This window comes from Molossus molossus, unplaced genomic scaffold (assembly GCF_014108415.1).
Source record: "Molossus molossus isolate mMolMol1 unplaced genomic scaffold, mMolMol1.p scaffold_m16_p_1, whole genome shotgun sequence".
NCBI classification, from domain to species: domain Eukaryota; kingdom Metazoa; phylum Chordata; class Mammalia; order Chiroptera; family Molossidae; genus Molossus; species Molossus molossus.
The window spans coordinates 36070182-36089864 of NW_023425344.1; the positions used below are offsets into that span (position 1 = coordinate 36070182).

General features: G+C 40.9%; 1 protein-coding gene across 1 annotated transcript; it reads right to left on the reverse strand.

Annotated features, from left to right (window-relative positions):
* Positions 1–375: 375 nt before the first annotated feature.
* Positions 376–17361, reverse strand: SGCB (sarcoglycan beta). The gene is made up of 6 exons (XM_036268319.1): positions 17293–17361; positions 10088–10297; positions 6348–6533; positions 5309–5500; positions 4597–4728; positions 376–843 (listed from the first exon to the last, which is right to left on the reverse strand). Exons 1-6 carry the CDS (start codon positions 17323–17325, stop codon positions 640–642), a joined length of 957 nt encoding a protein of 318 aa, XP_036124212.1. The 5' UTR covers positions 17326–17361; the 3' UTR covers positions 376–639.
* Positions 17362–19683: the final 2322 nt, after the last annotated feature.

A 19683-nucleotide genomic window follows, 5' to 3' on the forward strand; every position in this document is an offset into this window, starting at 1 on the left:
TATTTTATTTTCTACCACATTGTGAACACTTAGTATTTATTAATATTTAACAAGTAAACATTCTATTAGAGTATTTTCTTCCTAGTGCAAAACTAAGGAACCACAGTCTCTTACCCTCTCACATATGTGAAGTTCTTCAATGACCTCACTTGCATGTGAAAATACATCTGAAAGTCAACGCACTAAATATCTGTCTTTCCTCTCAGAAGCCAAAAGACAGAGCATGTCACATTTACTGACATTGTACCTTTTAAACATCTTAAGTGGGTCTATGCCCATTAGTTACCAAAAGCTTACTTACAGTGAATCTAAACAGATGCTTCAGCCCTTTATCTTTTCAACAAGGAATAGTGGAATTTAAAAAACACTTTTTAAAAGATTAATTTGGATTTTATTCACTTTTGATCATTATTTTAGAAAATGTTAATTTGAAGATCAGTGTAACTTAATGACAGGTGTATTAGAATTTAGGTTCTCTGAGACTATTTTAAATATGGAGATTATAAACAGATACAGTAGTGCTCTGCAGGTAAAATAATTACCAGCTATCACAAACTCTGTTAAAAACATAATTGCATGCATACTCTTAAAAAAAAGTCAAGTCAAGATATGAGCATACTGAAGACCTCTCAGGTTCTTCTAAAGACTGTTTCCGCAGGGGTGGTCTGAGACTTGGCAGCCCATGTTCTGGCCCGTTACTTGTACTTTGAAGAGTGTCCCGTCAGCACACACGCAGAGCTTGTAGCGCACCCACTCGCCAGCACCGAACTGGTGTTCACTGGAGGAACTAGGCAGGCGAGTTGTGCTGACCATCACAGTTCCATTTAGGATGATGCTGTTTTCCTATTGGGAAAATAAGAATACAATTTATTTACCTCCACAAATGGGGATACAACAAATTTAATAAATAAAACTTACTGGAATATTAAGAAAAGGAGGCAGTAAGAAAGAGTGAAGTCATGACCAAACCAACAACAAAGAAAACAAAACTAATGTCAAGATTCAACCAGTGACCTCTTACTAATAGTTCACAATGTATACTATTACTTGTAACAAAACTTAGTTCTCAATTAGTTAAAATTACATCAAAATTGCTAAGTGCATGATAAGGCTGATGTTGATAAAGTCTGAGACCATTGTATTCACTTCCTAAGAGAGTTTTCACAAAGTTACTGATTGATAAGTTTCTGATGATGATAAGAAAAAGAATTTTCTCCTAGAGAAAATCAATTTTAATTTTCAGTGTTTTTGCATCACCACACATGAAAATTCTAACCATTTAATTTTGAAGACCAGGCATGCAGGGAAGCTGCCTGGGGGGTCTCTTCTTCAATCCCACTGTTCCAGGAACATCCTTGTATTGTAGGCCCTTTCTCTCTCCCTTCTTTCCTCTCTTTTGCCTTTTCTTTTCATCCATTCAACAGATAATTATTCAATGTCTACTATGTGTTAGATGCTTTGCTAGGTGCTGGGGATAAAGCAGTCAACAGACAGGCAAGTCCAAGTTCTCCTACAGTTGACATTTAAGTGGAGAGTGGCAGAAAATAAACATATAAACAGGTAAAACAAATAGGACATCATTTGAGCAAAATAAGTCAGGGTAAGTAGAGAGAGGGTGGCCAGGCAGGGGCTCCACTTTACACACGGTGGTTGGGGAAGGCCTCCCTGATAAGGTCACAGTCCAGTGGAAACTGGGTCACGTGGAGGAGTGAGCCATGTGAGTAACTGAGGAAGGGCACTCTGGGCACAGGAAACGATACATGCAAAGGCCCCAAGGTGAAGATGTGCCTGGGTTCAGGAGCAAGTAGGAGACCAGTGTGGCTGAAGCAGAGAGTGAGGGGGTAGACTGGTAAGAGAGGAGTCAAAGATATAACTAGGGGCCAGACATGTAAGGCCAGGGAATGGACTTTGGATTTTATTCTGAACTAGATGGGAAGCCATTTGGAGGGTTCTGAACAGGAAGTGATAGTGATCTCTTAAAAAGGATCACTCTGGCTTCTTTATAGAGAACTGACTGCAGGGTGAAAGAGGGAGGAGGGACCACTTAGGAGGCTGTTCCAACAGTGCAGGCAGGAAATGGTGGTGGTGGCAGACCCTGAAGGCTTTGCTGATGGACTGATAGGTACCACTTGGGAACCCTGAAAGAAATGAATGCTTGGGTAGGGAGGGAAGCTACAAAGATTTTAGTCTTGTTGAGTTTGAGATGCCTATTACATATTAAAGTAGAGAAGGTAGTTGGATATGTGAATCTTAATTCAAAGGAGAGATTAAAGCAGGAATTCCAAATTTGAAAATCATCAGCCTATAGAGGGTATTTAAAGCAATGAGAGGAAGTTGGTTATGAAGTAATGAAAACGACTCATTGATCAGGAAGTGATAATATATGGACTAAATATGGTTCCGGATAAATTTTTGTTTTTGTTCCAATGGTGCCATCTTGTGGTCATTTAATTTTATTTTTTTAATTCTAAAGCAGTTATTTATTTATTTATATCCTCATGCAAGTGGGAGGGAGGGAGAGGGAGAGGGGGGAGAGGGGGGAGAGGGGGGAGAGGGGGGAGGGGGGGAGAGAGAGAAAGAGAGAGAGAGAGAGAGAGAGAGAGAGAAACATCGACGTGAAAGGGACACATCGAGTGGCTGCCACCGGCACAATCCATCCAGGGCCGGGGACAAACTGCAACCGAGGTACATGTCCTTTGTGGGAACCGGACCCGGGTCCCTCTGGACTGCAGGCCAATGCTCTAACCGCTGAGCCAAACCAGCCAGGGCTAAAGCAGTTATGTTTTTAAAAAGCAGTTTGATTAAATTCTTTCTAATGATTAGCTATACACTTAAAACTAACTACTAATATTAACTGATTTACAAAGCTAATTATCTTTTCAATAACGGCTTTTATTTCTTCAACTGTGGAAAAACTGATATGTGTGTATGTGTATTATAAAGTATTTTAATGTTTGTCATATTAACAACAGGCAGAATTTTAAGGTAGAAAAAAATAAAAGATTTATGTCACTCGCTAATGGCTAGGTACACATCTATCACATCTATTGCTTCGAGTTTCTTGCACAGAGAACAGTGGTCCCATGGTGACCATTCGTCAACGCTAGTCTCTTAGAGGAATGTAACAAATACTCAGTATTGCCACTGAAGTTCTTGCAAGGATCACATTTTATGTTCTTCTTTTTTATTTGGAGAATATGTACTTTAAGGAGGAAAAGCTGTTTATGAAAGTGAAAGAACTTAATTTTTTAAAGTTTTTTTCCCTAAGAACTATGAAATTAAATTTAAGTACAGAATTATTTCATAAGTCCTTAGGTGTAAGTTCACTTTTGTCATTTAATACTCATTAAAAAATATTAATTAGCTTTACTTAATTAGCATATAGCAGGTGTTCAAAGACATTTTGAATAAATATGCTTTAACCAGAATTGTGAGCAGGTAAAAAATTTTCAGACGTATGGTTCCCTTATATGAAATATTTACCTATTAAAGTTCAGATATAATCTGTAAAGCACAAAGAAAATTTCACTTTTCAACAGCTAGAATAAAGGCAAAATCTTTTTCCTTTAGAATAATAGATGTATAAATAAAAATACATTTTATATATCTGCTAATTGATTTTTACATCACTAGATATAAAACCCAGGAATGGATATGAAAAATCTTTTTTTTTTTTTTCCTTTATTTATTTTAGAGAGAGAGGAAGGGAGAAGAAGAGAGAGAAATACTGATGAGAGAGAACATCAATTGGCTGCCTCCTGCATGCCCCCCACTTGGGACTGGGCCCACAACCTGGGCTTGTGCCCTGACTGGGAATCGAACCCAAGACCTCTTGGTGCATGGGTTGATGCTCAACCACTGAGCCACACCGGCTGGGCTGGGTATGAAAAATCTTTAACTGAAAAGAAACCCAACAACTTCAGAGAATGGATGCTTACTTTGATCTTCCAGATTTCTCTTTTGAAAGTTTTTTTTTTTATCCTCACCCGAGGACATTTTTCCATTTTTTGTTCAGATAGAGCAGGAGGGAGAGAGAGAGAAACATCGATGTGAAGGGACACATCGAGTGGCTGCCACCCGCACGACCAACCAGGGTCGGGGACAAACTGCAACCGAGGTACGTGCCCCTAGTGGGAACCGAACCCAGGTCTCTCTGGACCGCAGGCTGACGCTCTAACTGCTGAGCCAAACCGGCCAGGGCTGAAAGTTTTTTATTGTTGTTTTTTAGTTTTTGTTTTAGCCTTTTAAAATAATACAGGTATCATCATATAATTTTTTTTTTTTTAAAGAAAAGGACAGGCAAACAGAAATAAAATAAAAATAAAAGTCATCTGTTATCCTGCCACCCACAGCTAACCACTGCTGACACCTGGCATACCCTTCCAGATTTTATAAACATACATACGTTCTAAAAAATAAAAATGAGATATTCACAAATCATTTTATAACTTTCACTTCACAATCCATTTTGAACATCTTTCCTTGTCAAAATCTATTTAACTACATTACCATTTTTAATAATTGTACACTCTTCCACATACGGACTTATGCACCCAAGAATCTAATAATTCCCTTAAATTCTTAAAATATACTCACTGCTTTTAACTCCATATTGCCACCCATGTGAAATTCAATGGTTTTGCCCATAATGAACACTCCTTCATTTCCACGCACTATAGCACGTCCATCAACTTTTATATTTAAATCACTAGTAGCATTGCTGGTAATCTGAAAATTTAAAAAAAGTAGTGAAAGAGTGTCTAAATTAAAGTATTATTATCAGATATAGATGGGTAGGAGTTTCAACCATAAAATATGAAAGGCAAGTGTTTTCATTAGTGTTTTACAGATGTTGAGGTAAGAAGATGACTTGATAATGATCACATGAGCTAGGTAGTGACAAATCTAGTCCTCATCCTTTCTATTGTTCTGGAGTTTCTTTCATGTCACTATGGAACAGTAAAACTCCTCTCCCACTTTGAACCTTTAGACCAGTGATTTTCAACCAGTGTGCTGCAAGAATCTTTAGAACATGCAATACCTGACTATTTTGCCAGGGGCACTGACCTCTTTTCCCTTGGATTGTCAAGTAAAAAAAATTACAACAGCCAACACAACAATAGCTGTCTGATGTGAATGAATCAAAATTATATCTATTTTTTGGTCAGATTGGCAAAAAGTACATTTTTTGGTGCGCCACAGAATTTTGGTAATTACTTTGTGTGTGCCATCAGATGAAAAAGGTTGAAAATCACTGCTTTAGACAGTTATTCTCTTTTACAAATAAAGCAAAGAAAATAAATCATACCCTTTCAGTAGATGCTTTCTGAACATTCAAACTTTTTACTCCACTTGGCAAATGAAACTCATGAGTTTCATAATCTGTGCTGAATAAAATATTTTGAGTCCTTGGGTCGAAAAACTGCATACCAATGTCACTTGTGATAGAAGTTTTGTTCTTTTCTACACTGAGTTTTGTTGTACCTTGCTGAAAAACAATCTTCAGAAAAACACTTTATCATTAATATGCTTTCATAGAAGACTACATTCAAAATTCATCAAGAACATTATAAAAACACTCTATAATAACAGACTAACTTAAAATAATTTTAACCGTGTTTGTTTGTCTCCCCTCCACCCACCTGAGAGACAAGTTCTTTAAAACCAGGGCTTACTGGGGTGGTGAACACACCATACAGTGTATAGACAATGTGTTGTGAAATTGTGTACCTGAAACCTGTATAATTTTGTTAACTAGGGTCACCCCAATAAATTCAATTAAAAGGAAAAAATAAACTGAAATAATTTAGAAAAAGTAGAATCTCACGCTCCCCCCCCCCCAAAAGCAAACAAAACATAACAACAAAGGCTTACATATTTATTTGCTTATACTGCTCTGCACAAAAACAGGGTCACAGGGCACATGGATCCAGGCCTGTGACAGGCAGGGAAGGTGAGGGTTCCTCCTTGAGGTTCTATGCAGTTAAAAACCTGTGTTATAGCAGCCACTTGGCATGGGCTGCCACCTACTAGATTGGCATATTCTCTTCTAAACTCCCAGAAAGTAGAGGGTACTTTAACCAGGAAAGGTACTTTCTTTGTATGGAGAAAACAGGAGTAAACTATAAATTCTTATAGTAATTATATCTATCCCAAAACATGCTACCATGGAACAAAATCTAGAATATTAAGAAAGCATTTAACATGAATACATTATAAGACCAACAATATTATTAAATATACTTATGAATGTTTCCTTAAAGGAAAATATCCATTTGCAAAAATCAACTTAGACTTTTACAAATATTTTTTTCTCTAATGCCTCTAAATTAAATGTGGTAACTTACAGGCTGGTTGTTGCCAGTGATGACCAGATTTTCATTTCTCCTTCCTCCTACTGTGCTCTTATAAAGAGGATGTATAACTCCCATGTCGGATACTTGTTTAAATCGAAGCAGACCACTTTCATGGAACTCCATGCTGTCACAGCCATTTGGTCCAATGCGAATCACAGCCCAGATAACAAGCGTTATCTAAAAAAGAAAACAAGCCCACAGTTAACAGGCAGCAAGCATTTAACATAATCAGAAAACAAACAGAAAAGATAATTGCCAAAGGATAAAACTTCTTAAAGTGTTTCATCAGTGAGAGGACCGTCTCAGTTGGTTTTCCTCTCATCAACAAAACCATTTCATTTCTATCAGGATATTACATGCAAACAGATGAAAGTCAAAAAGTGCTAAAAGGTCTAAAATAGAAAAAGCAGTTTACTTCATCTGCCTCCTCCACATCTCATCCAGGGACAACCACTTTCAACAATTTTATGTACTTTGAATAGAATTTATCTCCATATTTTAAAATAATATTTGTACATCATTTCTTCACTCATCAATTTTAGGTTTCATCTACTGATTTTCTATTTTAACAGATGAGAATTTTAGTTCATTTGTATTTCTTCTCCCCCAATTTCAATCTAAAGTTTTGGTTAAATCTTGGTTTAGCATTTTCAGTGTTATGATCATATAAATATTATTCACTGCTAAGCCAAATACTATACATGATAGCAGTTTTCTTGTACTTTGTGTCTCTCTTGAGTTTAATACTTGTCTTTCCTTTATTTACTTAGTTTCTTTGAAAATCTGACTAAATCTTTCCAAACCCTCCAACATTTCTGTCAGAGGCCTCTCAATCAAATGTTCTAGCCTCTCAGATAGATAATTTATAAGTTCTATTTTCCTCTCAGAAAATCTTTCTGGAACCCCCGTCTTCTTGCTCCAGTCTGGACTGCCACCCTCCGGGTCTGCTGCACAGCTGTAGTCAGGAACCTGTCCTTCACTTTCACGCTGGAACTTCCTTCTGTCCTTCTCTCTGTAGACACCCAGTTTCCTGTATCCCCGTCTTCAACTGTCGTGCTTTAGCACCTCCTTTTGGTAGAGCACATCCTCCCGTGGCTTCCTGAGAAAGAATGTATGTGGAGTGAAATTTTTTGGAGTGTGCATGGCTAAAAATGTCTTTATAATCCCTCACACTTGACTGATGGTCCAGCTTGGTACACGTTTCTAGATTTGAAGTTGTTTTGTCTATGAATTTGGAAGGCCCTTGCTTACTTGCCTTCTAGTTTCAGGTGCTGCTCTGGAGAGGTCTGATGCTCTGATTTTCTATTTTTAATACATACAGGACCTGTTTATTTTCTTCCGGAAGATCTTAGGATTCTCTGTTTATTCCTGGTTTTCTTCAGTTTCAAAGTGATGGCTTTGGTGTGAGTCTTTTCTATATATTATGCTGGATTCAGAATGGTACTTTTCAATCTGCTCTAGAAAATTTTCTTGGTTTATTGTGTTCCCTCTTCTCTCTTTATGAAACTCCAATTAACAGAATGTTTCAGTTCCTGAATTAATTGTTTAATTTTGTTAAACTTTCTGGAAGAGTTCCTTTTCTTTATTTTCCAATATCTATCTACCTACCCACTCATCCATCCACGTGTGTCTGTCTGTGAGTTCTTCCTTATTCTTTAATTGGTCCTTTTCTTTCTTTGTTTTTTATCCTTACCTGAGGACACCCTTCCATTTTTTGTTCAGATAGAGTGGGAAGGAGAAGAGAGAGAGAGAAACATCGATGCGAAAGGGACACATCGAGTGGCCACCTCCGGCACAACCTAACCAGGGCCGGGGACAAACTGCAACTGAGGCACGTGCCCCCAAGGAAACTGAACCTGGGTCTCTCTGGACTGCAGGCCGACGCTCTAATCGCTGAGCCAAATCGGCCAGGGCAAGTCAGTCCTTTTCAATGGCATGTTATCCTTGTTTCATGGATGCAAAATCATCTTATTTCTATAAAGATATTGATTGTAGTGGGGTTTTTTTTGTTTGTTTGTTTTGCTTGGTTTTTAAAGTTTTCTGTTATGTTTTGCACTTTCTCTATCTCCTTGAATTCCTACTTTCCCCGTGGTTTGGGTGTTTTTGGTCTTGATCATTTTTCAATTCTAGGAGCTTTCAAAAAAAAAAAAATTGATCCCTGGAGGCTCAGTATTCATATTTAACAGTGAGGCTGCAAAAAGCCCATAAAAATTCTCTGTGCGGAATGGGGCTTGTGACTGACAGGCTTCCCATGGCTTTTTACTGGAAACTGCCAAGTGTCAGCATCTTCAGGTCTTTATGTGCTTCAGTTTCTCCAGAGAGGGCTATTTTATCTCTTGCCCAGGGGATATCGGCCTGCTGCCAGGAAGCTGGAGGTGGAGGCTGAGGATAAGGGAGCCTGGGAAAGGGAATCTCAGTACATAGGATTCAGACCTTTCTGCCTTCAGTATAGAAATCCATACCTACCCCCGCTCTGTGCAGTAGCCTCAGGCAGTAGGAATCCTCTCTGGTTCAAAGTATTCTTGTGTGGGGTTGGGAGGGGTTGTTGTCTAACTGCTGGCTGGTAGGAAGAGGAAGGCTAGGGATCTAATGGCTCCTACAGATTTTTCAAACAAACTCTGTTTTCAGTTCTCGCCTCCTTCCTGCTTTTCAAGGTACTTGTACATCTAATTCCTGATGCTTTTCAGGATTCTGCAAGGGACTTTCACCAACACACCCTGCAACCGCCTCCCTAACACACACAGCAGTTTCCTTTCTCTGATAAGGTATTTGCCATAGCTCCTCCTCCTTTTTGTCTTCATACATTACAATTTAGGATATCAGTTGCCTCCCACTTTCTTCCAAGATGTTTATTGGAATATATTGATATTGTCACCTTGGAATAAGCTTTTTAGGGAGAAGGGGGATAAAAATGTCTTTAGCCTGCCATCTTAATAAGACGTTTCCAATAAAATAAATTAATAAAATAAATTCAGAATATGTGCTCCCAGTAAAGCTATTTATATTACCAGCTTTTATTATTTAAGAATTAGACATAAATGTTTTAGGTGTACATAAATACAAAGAGCTGGTTTGAAAGTATTAGGAGTAAAAAATTAATGCAATCACTTTGGAACTGCCGAAGTTCATGTTCATGGTCTCAAGTATGCCAATAATCACGCTCTAAAAATTTAACTATCATACAGTTACAACCTTGGATTAAAAGTCTTCTTCCTTAAAAAAGCAAATATTTGGAAAGGTAACATACCATGTCCTCAGCACCTCAGTGTAAACTAGCTTACCAGACCCTTTCATTCTTTGACAACAGATTAAAATATAACACTTTACTGTCATCCAAGGGTTTCAATTTGAGGAGACAATACTAAATGTGGGAAAAGTTGAATGAAAGCAGAAAGGATTGTTTTTTAGGAGAGGTGAAGGCAATAAAATCATCTTGGCAAGTGTCTCTTCTATTGAGTTGATTCTACCCTTTTAAAAGTTAAGCCCTTGAAAATGAAGAATCCATGAACTTTTTTTTTTTAAAGAAAATGAATACGTGGCAATATTTACATACTGAGTTTATACATCTATATATTCATTAAAACTCAGTAAGAGATAAAATATGTGTAGAAAAGCAGAAAGTAAGAGGATCCCCCCCAAATTATAGAAACGAAGTCCATGATTTCACTGAAAAACTGATGAAAAAGTCCTCATGGTAATTAAGAAAAGAGTATTCTTTACTACATACTCACAGTTAAGTTGATGACAGCCAGGATAAACAAGAGGATAATCACACAGATGGCTAAGTTGCCCTTTCTCCCTCTCAAGCCCGTTTTATGGAGCCGATCTTCATCAATTGGAATATATCCGGCTTTAAAGTTACTATTGTGCTCTTTATTCACATTCCTTCTCTCAACAGCCTTCTCACGCATGGACTTCTTTACAGGACCATTGGAACTTTGCTAAAACAAAGTACAACACGTTGGAACAGCAATACCCTCCCTTTTTGATTCATTTATTTATTAAGTGCATATTCATAACCAAAGAAAGCTGAATTGGTTAGTGATATATTTTCCCAAACTAATAAACTTCAAATCACACTGAGTTTCAGGCTCCAAGTAAGGACATGGATTACCATGCTTAGAAGGGTGGTAGTGAAGAGCTTTCAGTGTGACTATTTGACATAGATTTCCACTCTCTGCTTTGCACAGTCCTACTTTAGTAAAGTGTACAGTTACCTCATTTCGGGGAAGAGTTGACATATACATTCTACAGTGGGTAATCTTTTTTTTATTAATGATTTATAATTATTTTATTTTTTTAAATCCTCATCTGAGGACATTTTTCCATTTTTTGTACAGACAGAGTGGGAGGGAGAGAGAGGAAGAGAGAGAGAGGGAAACATCGATGTGAAAGGGACACATCGAGTGGCTGCCACCCGCACGACCAACCAGGGCCGGGGACAAACTGCAACCGAGGTACCTGCCCTTAGCGGGAACCGAACCCGGGCCTCTCCGGACCGCAGGCGGACGCTCTAACCGCTGAGCCAAACCGGCCAGGGCTATAATTATTTTAAATAATATATATATGTTTTTATTTATATGAGAAGAATTTGGAACGACTGATAGACTTTGTTATTTATCAATGTTAAAGCTACCATTCTCTTAGACCAGCAGTTTTCAAAGTATGGGCTGGGGAGTCCATAGTATGGAGTGGTCCCCTGAACCCTCTCAGGGGTCTAGAGAGTGAAAACTATTTTCAAAATAATGCTAAGATGTTATTTTTCCCTCTTTACTCTCCTCATAAATGTACAGAGGAATTTTCCATAGGCTCCATGACTCTATGTGATGACATCATTATTCTAACAGCTAATGAAATTGTGCTTTGTGTTTTTCTGTGTTTAAAATGTTTTCAGTTTTAATTTATAACATGGTAAATATCAGTGGATATAACCCATGTAAACCAAAGCTCTTTGGGATCCTCAGTAATTTTTTAAGAGTACATAGAGGACCTGAGATCAAAAGGTTGAGAACCTGACTTAGACTGTGGTTGAATGATATTTTAGTATTAACCGGATATATCACAAACACAAAAGGAATGGGTGGAGATGGATACTGCCCAACTTACATGTGTTTGAGCTCTGAGAAAACTCATTTATTGAATAGGCATTTATTAAGCACTTTTTGCTTAAACACTAATTCCATAAATAGGAATACAAAAGAAATATAGGCCCTGGCCAGTTTGCCTCAGTGGTTGGAGCGTCAGCCTACAGACCAAGGGGTTGAGGGTTTGATTCCTGATCAGGGTCACGTGCCTGAGGTGTGGGTTCAATTTCCGGCCCCAGTCAGGTCATGTGGGAGGTGGCTAGTTAATGTGTCTCTCTCACATCAATGTTTCTCTTTTTCTCTCTCTCTCCCTCTCTCCCTCCCTCTCTTCCATTTTGTCTAAAAATCAGTGGAGGGGTGTCTTCAGATGAGGATTCACCAAAAAAAAGAAAGAAAAGGAAGGAAGGAAGGACAGGATCCTTACCCTCCAGATATTATAAATATGACTTGGGTACATAAAATAGTAATGCAGTAAAGTATTCTGTAGGTTCGGGTGCAAAAATCAATAGTATAGATAATACAGGCTGTGTAGTTTAATGGGAGGAGAAACAGGATAGCTTGGAGTTGTCGGGGAAACTGGGCAGAGTGAGTGTGTCAGATGTGGCAATTCAGGGAGAATAAAGTAGGAAAAGTAGGGCAGATTGTGAAAGTTCTTGGACTGCTGAGTACAAATTCTAGTCTTTATGCTGTTTAATTGGGAGTCACCGGAAGTTTTTGAACATGCTTCAGGATGCTAAATGTGTGGGCATTTGTAGAAGGGCCAAGAAATAGACTACTAGGAAGTAGGTCTGTTGGGGATGTTGCAGGAATAGAAATTTGTTGTAATAAAGGCCTAAATTAAGGTGGGATTAAATGGATAGATCAGCCCTGGCCCGGTGGCTCAGCTGGTTGAAGTTATCCCATACACCAAAAGGTTGTAGTTTCTTTCATTCCTGGTCAGGGCACATGTCTGAGTTGTGGGTTCGATCCCCAGTCAGGGTGCATACGAGAGGAAACTGATTGATGTTTTTCTTTCGCATTGATTTTCTTTCGCATTGATGTTTCTCTCTCTTTCTCTTATATCTCTAAAAAAGAAAAAAAAATCAATAAAATTCTCAGGTGAGGACTTAAAAAAAAAAAGGATAGATTAAAAATACACTTCAAGAGAAAAGTTAACAGAATTTGTAGCCAGGTTCAAAAAAAGAATCTCATGTTTACTAAATGGTGACTAGTTAAACATAGGGAATGAAGGAGGGAGGAGATTCTACATATGTTGCACTTGAACTGAATGAGAAATAACCACATGCCTTAAAGGCAATGGACTAGAGATACACATTTGAGAGCTCTCAGCCTCGAGGTAAGTTAAATCTATGAGACCACATCAGTTTACTGTGAAAAAAATAATATAAAGAGAACAGAACAAAGAGCCAAGGATGTAGTATTGGGAAACTTTAAACGAGCAGGAACAATAGAAAATAAGAAATACAATGAATGGTAAGAAAATCCATGTTTACAGTGTTGCTGAACTTGATTCATCAGGATGTGCCTCCATAACCTTCAAAGATAACTTTGTATAGCAAATTGGTAAGTAGGGGAAAGTCTTAAAGAGCCAGCATATATACATCTATTTTTAAATCCAGAAAAAGAGAGAAAAGATTATATCTTAAAGAATTGTGTACTATCAGAGGAAAATTGTGCTTCATTTGTTGTTGTTAATAACTTCCCTCCTCCCCAATTTGGGGGAGGACTTGGATGTTTGACCGCAGAGGAAAAGATGTCAAGAGAGGCAGACCAAAGATCTCTGAGAAGAGCAGAGTAATGTGGGAAACAAGATCCTTCGAGAGGCAGGAAAGAAAGTGATAGAGTACAGGAGACAATAACAGTCTTAAAGGGTGGGTTCCCACTTCACTGAAATGGTTCACACCAAGAAGGGAAAACATTCTTTTTTTTCCTAGGGATGTTATAGGCAAGGCTACCTGGAATCTTATCATGGTGTCAGGGGTAGCAGCAGAAGGCTGGCTGAGTGCTTATGGAAAAAGACAGGAATAATCATTCTGAGTAATGTGGGAGATAAAAATTTAAAAATTCCACACAGCGGTAAGGAAGGCTCAGTAGAAGATAATTAAATCAACTCAACAGATTTTATTACAAAACAATGCCAATACAGTTGTGTGGGCTGCATATCTTCATGAGGTGCAACATCTATGAGGGTGCATTGACAGTGCAGATATTTTAGACTTGAATATGCATTTTGATAGTTTTCCCTTAAAGGTAGTAAAATAGAAAGGAGGTGTGTTTTCTTCTAATTTTCATAAACACTTGTGACAATGCTGATAGGTAGGCAATTTTAGTCTTAACTAGAGTTTGAATATAGGTCTATATATCAGAGAGGCAGTGCAAAATTTATCCCTGCTGGAATGCAATCTTTACTCTTCTCTGCCAATTCATGCACGTTAATATGTTCACTGGATGCATTTAACATTTACAGAAGAGTGATTATGTGCCAGGTGCTCAGGCGACCAAGATGAGCAAGACATAGCACCTACCCTCAGTGAACTTACAAGCAAGTAGGGTAGATAGTCAAGGTCACTAACAATTGCAGTTCAACATGGCAAGTGCCATAGTGGAGCAATGCACAGGTACTGAAAGTGTATATGAGAGGAATGCAATTCTACTTAGCAAGGAGGGGCATCGGTTGAAGGTTTTTAAGATTTGAGGTTTCAGTTGGGTCTTGAAGGATAAACAGGAGTTAGTCAGGCAAAAGTACAAAGAAAGGCATTCCAGGCAGAGGGAACAGCATGGAAATTTTGAGTATGGGTCATCTGTGGGTAAACTAATTTTGGTAGCTTTATGTGGATGGTGAAGAGGATAAGTACAGGAACAGGGCAAAATATGAGGTGAGAGATGTGGTTAGAAGCCAGTAAATGAATGGACATAAGTACAATGTCAAGAATGATGGACTTTATCCTTAAGGTGGTGGGGAACTATCAATAATTTAAAATAGGTTAGTGATACAATCAGATTTGCATTATAGCAAAATCAAACCAAAAAGCAGTGAACTGGAATAGAGGAGTTCAGAGTTGAAGATATCAACAGCAGTTTTCTTTAACAGCCCCAAATGATGGCTTGACTAAGCTTTGGCACCGGAGGTGAGGAGGAGATTGGGAAGAAGTGTTAAGAGGTAGAACTGACAGGACCTGGTGAGTGATTGGATGTGAATGTGACAAAGTGGGATCTAAGATGACTCCCAAGTAGGATCTGCTACATTGTTAGTGGGATCTGAAGAAAAAAAAGACAATGCTGCATTCTCTGTTCAAATACTAAGCCTGGGACAGCACAGCATTAAACTAAATTCAGATCCCTTCCAAGCACCCCTCAGCTGGCCCAGATCCCATTTCTGGCTAGGTTAACCAGGAGAGTGAATGGTTGTAGCCCCTTTAATAGTAAATATGATGTAATCCAGTTTTGAACATTTTTGAGTTTGTATTGCCTGAGGAAAATTCAGGACTAGAGACATAAATGCAAAACTTTGAAGTGGAAATTGAGGGAAGGATCAGACTGCCTGGTTTATGTGTGAAGCAAGAATAAAATCTCAGTGGAACCTCAAGAATATCAATAGGTGATGTTGATTTAAAAATAACTGTTGCCCTGGCCAGTTTGGCTCAGCGGTTAGAGCTTCAGCCGGCGGACCAGAGAGTCCCAGGTTCAGTTCCCACTAAGGGCACGTACCTTGGTTGCAGTTTACCCCGCCCAGGGTTGGGGTCATGTGGGTGGCAACCACTCAATGTGTCTCTTTCACATCGATGTTTCTCTCTCTCTTCCTCCCTCTCTCCCTCCTGCTCTATCTGAAGATAAATGCAAAAAATGTCCTTGGGCCCTGGCCGGTTTGGCTCAGCGGTTAGAGCGTCGGCCTGCGGTCCGGAGAGACCCGGGTTCGGTTCCCGCTGGGGGCACGTACTTTGGTTGCAGTTTGTCCCCGGCCCTGGTTGGTCGTGCGGGTGGCAGCCACTCGATGTGTCCCTTCACGTCGATGTTTCTCTCTCTCTCTCCCTTCCTCTCTCTCCCTCCCACTCTATCTGTACAAAATATGGAAAAATATCCTCAGGTGAGGATAAAAAAAAAAAAAAAATGTCCTTGGGTGAGGATAAAAAAAAAAAAAATAACTGTTTAGTCCGGTGGGTGTGGCTCAGCGGTTGAGCGTCGGCCCATGCACCAAGAGGTCGCCAGTTCCATTCTTGGTCAGGGGTCAGGACACATGCCTAGGTTGTGGGCCCAATCCCTAGTCAGGGACAGGCAGGAGGCGGCCAATCGATGTTCTCACTCATCGATGTTTCTCTCTCTCTCTCTCTCTCTCATTTCCTCTCTCTGTAAAATCAACAAAGGAAAAAACCAAAACAAAACTGTTTGGCCTGGCCAGTGTGGCTTGGTGGTTTTGCCTCGACCAATGCACCAAGGGGTCGCTGGTTCAATTCCCAGTCAGGGGTCAGGACACATACCCAGGTTGTGGGCCCAATCCCCAGTGGGGGGCATACAGGAGGCGGCCAATTGATGTTCTCTCTCATCGATGTTTCTCTCTCTCTCCCCCTCTCCCTTCCTCTCTCTAAAATCAATAAAAAAATATTTTAAAAATAAAAATAAAAAACAGAAGCTGACAAATTCGGAGGGAAATTGGGGAAGCCAAGGAACAGTTTTAATCTCGACAACTCCAAGCTTTATTACCTTCCACTTTCACTCACTTCTTCTTTTTAATTTTATTTTACTGTGACAACCTATAGCTTGTCTATTGTCTTTACCAGACTGTTTTGCATTTATTAGGAAATTTTGACTTTATGTTCCTTAAAGGCAGTTTTCATGTCTTTGATATTTTATGTTCCTTAGAACGACTCTTCCAGTGATATATATCTAATAGGTCTCTAAAAGCTGTTAATTATCTAAGAAAATCTTTCTAGAAAAAAAAAGATTTTTCTGGAAACAGAAGGTTGGTTACTTGACTCCTATTTATTTTTTAAACACTTTTTTTTTTTTTTTTTTTAAGAATTGGACTTTTTCAAAAGATACTATCACATCATATTTTTTTTCTAAAAAAAATAACAGTTAAAGAAAAAAAGGGACTATAAAATTATTTTTGTTATAGTAAATCACCCTAGTGACCATATATATATATATACACACACACACACACACATATATACATATACATATATATGGTATATTTGCACACACATATTAATTTATCATCTGTCTATCTATCTTGCTTTTGGGGGAAAATAGCCTTTGAAGCTTTTGTAAGTTACAAGTTTACAATGCAGATCAGGAAATACTAGATAAATCATTTTTTAAAATGATCTTAAGCCGATGGGACTGGAGACAGTTTTATACTGGAGACCAACGCTCCGAAACCGACGCGGGAGGAGCAACCTGGGTGTGTGCACAGCACGCCGGGGCGGCAGACAAGAAGTGACCGCGAGCTGCCAGGGCAACAGCTGACCGCTCCTTGGCCGCCGTCGGGGAGCCTGGCGGCGCCCGGCTGAGGTTATTTTTACCCGCATCTTCGTTGGCGACTTAGCAGGGCACGTCCTGGCGCAGGCTCCCGGCTGCCACGGCCGCCTGCGGACTCTCGGAGCAGCGACCCCTCTTCTCCGCAGCCGAGGGGCAGCCGGGCCAGACCGCCCCGGAGCCACGGCCCGGGGTCCCGCCGGCCTTCGCCAGCATCCCGGCTGCGGACAGCTCCTCCCGCCCCGCCCCGCGCCGCAGAGCCCGGCCCCGCCGGCCCGCGCGCCCGGGTCCCCGCCGGCCAGCCCTGCGGCGGGCCCCACCGGCAGGACCCCGGCGCCCCTGCCCTCCAGCCCCCGGCCGCGGCGGGGCTCACAGACCTGCTCGGCTGCCGCCGCCGCCGCTGCCGCCATCTTCCCGCGCCCGCCGCCGCCGCCGCCGCCGCCCTCCCCGCCGCCGTGGCCCCGAGCGCCTGCGCCTGCGCCCTGGAGGCCGCGGTGGGAGGGGACCGGCCGCTCACCGCCCCCGCCCTGCCGCGGGAGGGAGGCTCGGAGCCCCGCCGCCCGGTGCACTTCGAACTGTGGCTTCGTTTTCCGGCGCACGCGGATCCCACGCGATCTGGGCCGCCTCTGGATGCCCCCGAAAGGGCACGACGGCGCCGCTCCCCTCCCCTCCCTTCCCCATCACGCAGGGCTGGAGCCGTCCCGGCCTGGGGCATCCTCCTGGTGTCATCGGTCGGGGCGAGAGTCCCCATGGATGAAGACGGAGTGGGGACAGTGTGGACTGCAGGTAACAAATCACCACTTAGCCAGCTACGACCTTGAAAACAGGGTCCTCAAGGAAGGCAGTCACTTCAGGGATGCTTCATAACTTTGGGGGGCCTGTGAAGCTGATGCTTTTCCTCCGCATTGCGGGTGGCTTTTCCATTTAGTGTTAGAGATGGTGCATCTGGGCAGCCTAACTGAACAGATACGTACTGCCCACCAGGAGGCACCCAAATGTACAAATCACTTGAGTACACACTCCTTCTTCCCAGTCCTCAGTATGATCCAATAATGCTTAGTTTTTTGGGGTTTTTTGTTTTGTTTTTTAATGCAGTAAGCAACCCAGGTGCAAAAACTACCTCAGGTATCCGAAACCACTTCTAATAAGCACCTTTGGGTCCCAGGGCTGCCTAAGCAGGAAGCACCACAGACCAGCGGGCCAAACCTTCCCTTCTCCAGGAACTAGATCACTTTTGCTTTTTGATATCCGGGGCCATTATTTCACTGCTCTGCGTACTTTACATCAGAGGATTGCTGTGAAGTTTACATAGATAATCTGTTGCATAATAAAGCCCTCATAAATTTTTCCCTCCTCTCTCCCAATTTTGGCTAATGTAGTCATTTCAAAATATATTATCTTCAAGCTCCCCCCACCCCAAAATAATATTTAGAGACTACCATGTACCTTGCAATGCCTCTTTAATTCTCCCAACAGCCTTATGAGATAGGTCATACTACAGTCGGCCCTCGTTTATCGCGGTCAATCCGTTCCAGACTCTACCCCGATAAATGAATTTACGCGAAGTAGGATTCTTTATTTATATACAGTCGTCCCTCGCCACTTCGCGCTTCGACTTTCGACTTTCGCGGCTTCACTCCACCGCGGGAAGCCGCGAAAGTCGAAAGTCGAAGCGCGAAGTGGCGAGGGACGACTGTATCCCTATTTTACAAATGAAGAAATCAAGACTCATAGAGGTTCAATGGCTAACCAAGTTTTCAACTAATAAAGAGCCAGGATTGAACCTAGGTCCACCTGATTAAGTCTTTGTTCTTTCTACCAGGTAAGAGTCTTTAATTCTGCCTTTTCTTTTGCCTGTTGCATATTATTAGCACTTAGAAATGCAAACCAAGGTGACAGTACTAGTCAGGTTATGAAGACAGTTATCTCTTCATTCACTTTATAGTGGGTTGAATAGTGTCCCCCAAAAGATATGTACAAGTCCAAATTCCGAGTACCTATGAATGTGATGATATTTGGAAATAGGGTCTTTGCAAATGTAATTAAGTTAGGGATCTCAAAATAAGATCACCCTGGATTTTGATGAGCCCTAAATCTATGACTGGTGTCCTTAAAAGAAGAGGAGAGGACAGAGACACAGAAAAGAGGAAGATGTGGAGACAGGCAGAGATTGCAATGATGCGTCTACAAGGCAAAGGGTATGAAGGTATCACCAGAAGCTGGGAGAGAGGCACAGAACAGGGTCTCCCTCAGAGCTTCCAGAAGGAATGAACCCTATTGATTTCTGACTCCCAGCTTCGAGAACTGTGAGAGAATATATCTCTGTTGTTTGAAGCCATCAAGTTGGTGGTAACTTTGTTACAGCAGCCCCTAAGAAACTAATTCACACATCCACACATCCCAAAAGTGAACTCAAAATCTTTTTTCACAGTCTGCTCTTTGTGAATTCCCTGCAGTGGTTCTCAACCTTCCTAATGTCGCGACCCTTTAATATAGTTCCTCATGATGTATGTGGGCGGACCTGCCTGGAGATGGATAGAGGAGCGGTGTCTCGGTTCCTAAGACCATCGGAAATATGTGTTTTCCAATGGTCATAGGCGACCCCTGTGAAAGGGCCCTTGGACCCCCAAAGGGGTCGTGACCCACAGGTTGAGAACCGCTGTCTTAGTGAGTGACACCATCATCCAGTCAGAAACCTCAAAGTTATTCTATAGTATTTCTAGTGTGATCTTCCTAAAATACAAAGCAGATCACATTACTCTTCACCC

Excerpts from the sequence above, each read along its gene's own strand:
- SGCB (XM_036268319.1), bottom strand. The coding sequence starts at position 17,325 with ATGGCGGCAGCGGCGGCGGCGGCAGCCGAGCAG. Across the intron at positions 10,298-17,292 it reads CGGCGGCGGCAGCCGAGCAG|CAAAGTTCCAATGGTCCTGT; the intron begins GTCTGTGAGCCC and ends ACTTTGTTTTAG. Across the intron at positions 4,729-5,308 it reads AGAAAGCATCTACTGAAAGG|ATTACCAGCAATGCTACTAG; the intron begins GTATGATTTATT and ends TTAAATTTTCAG.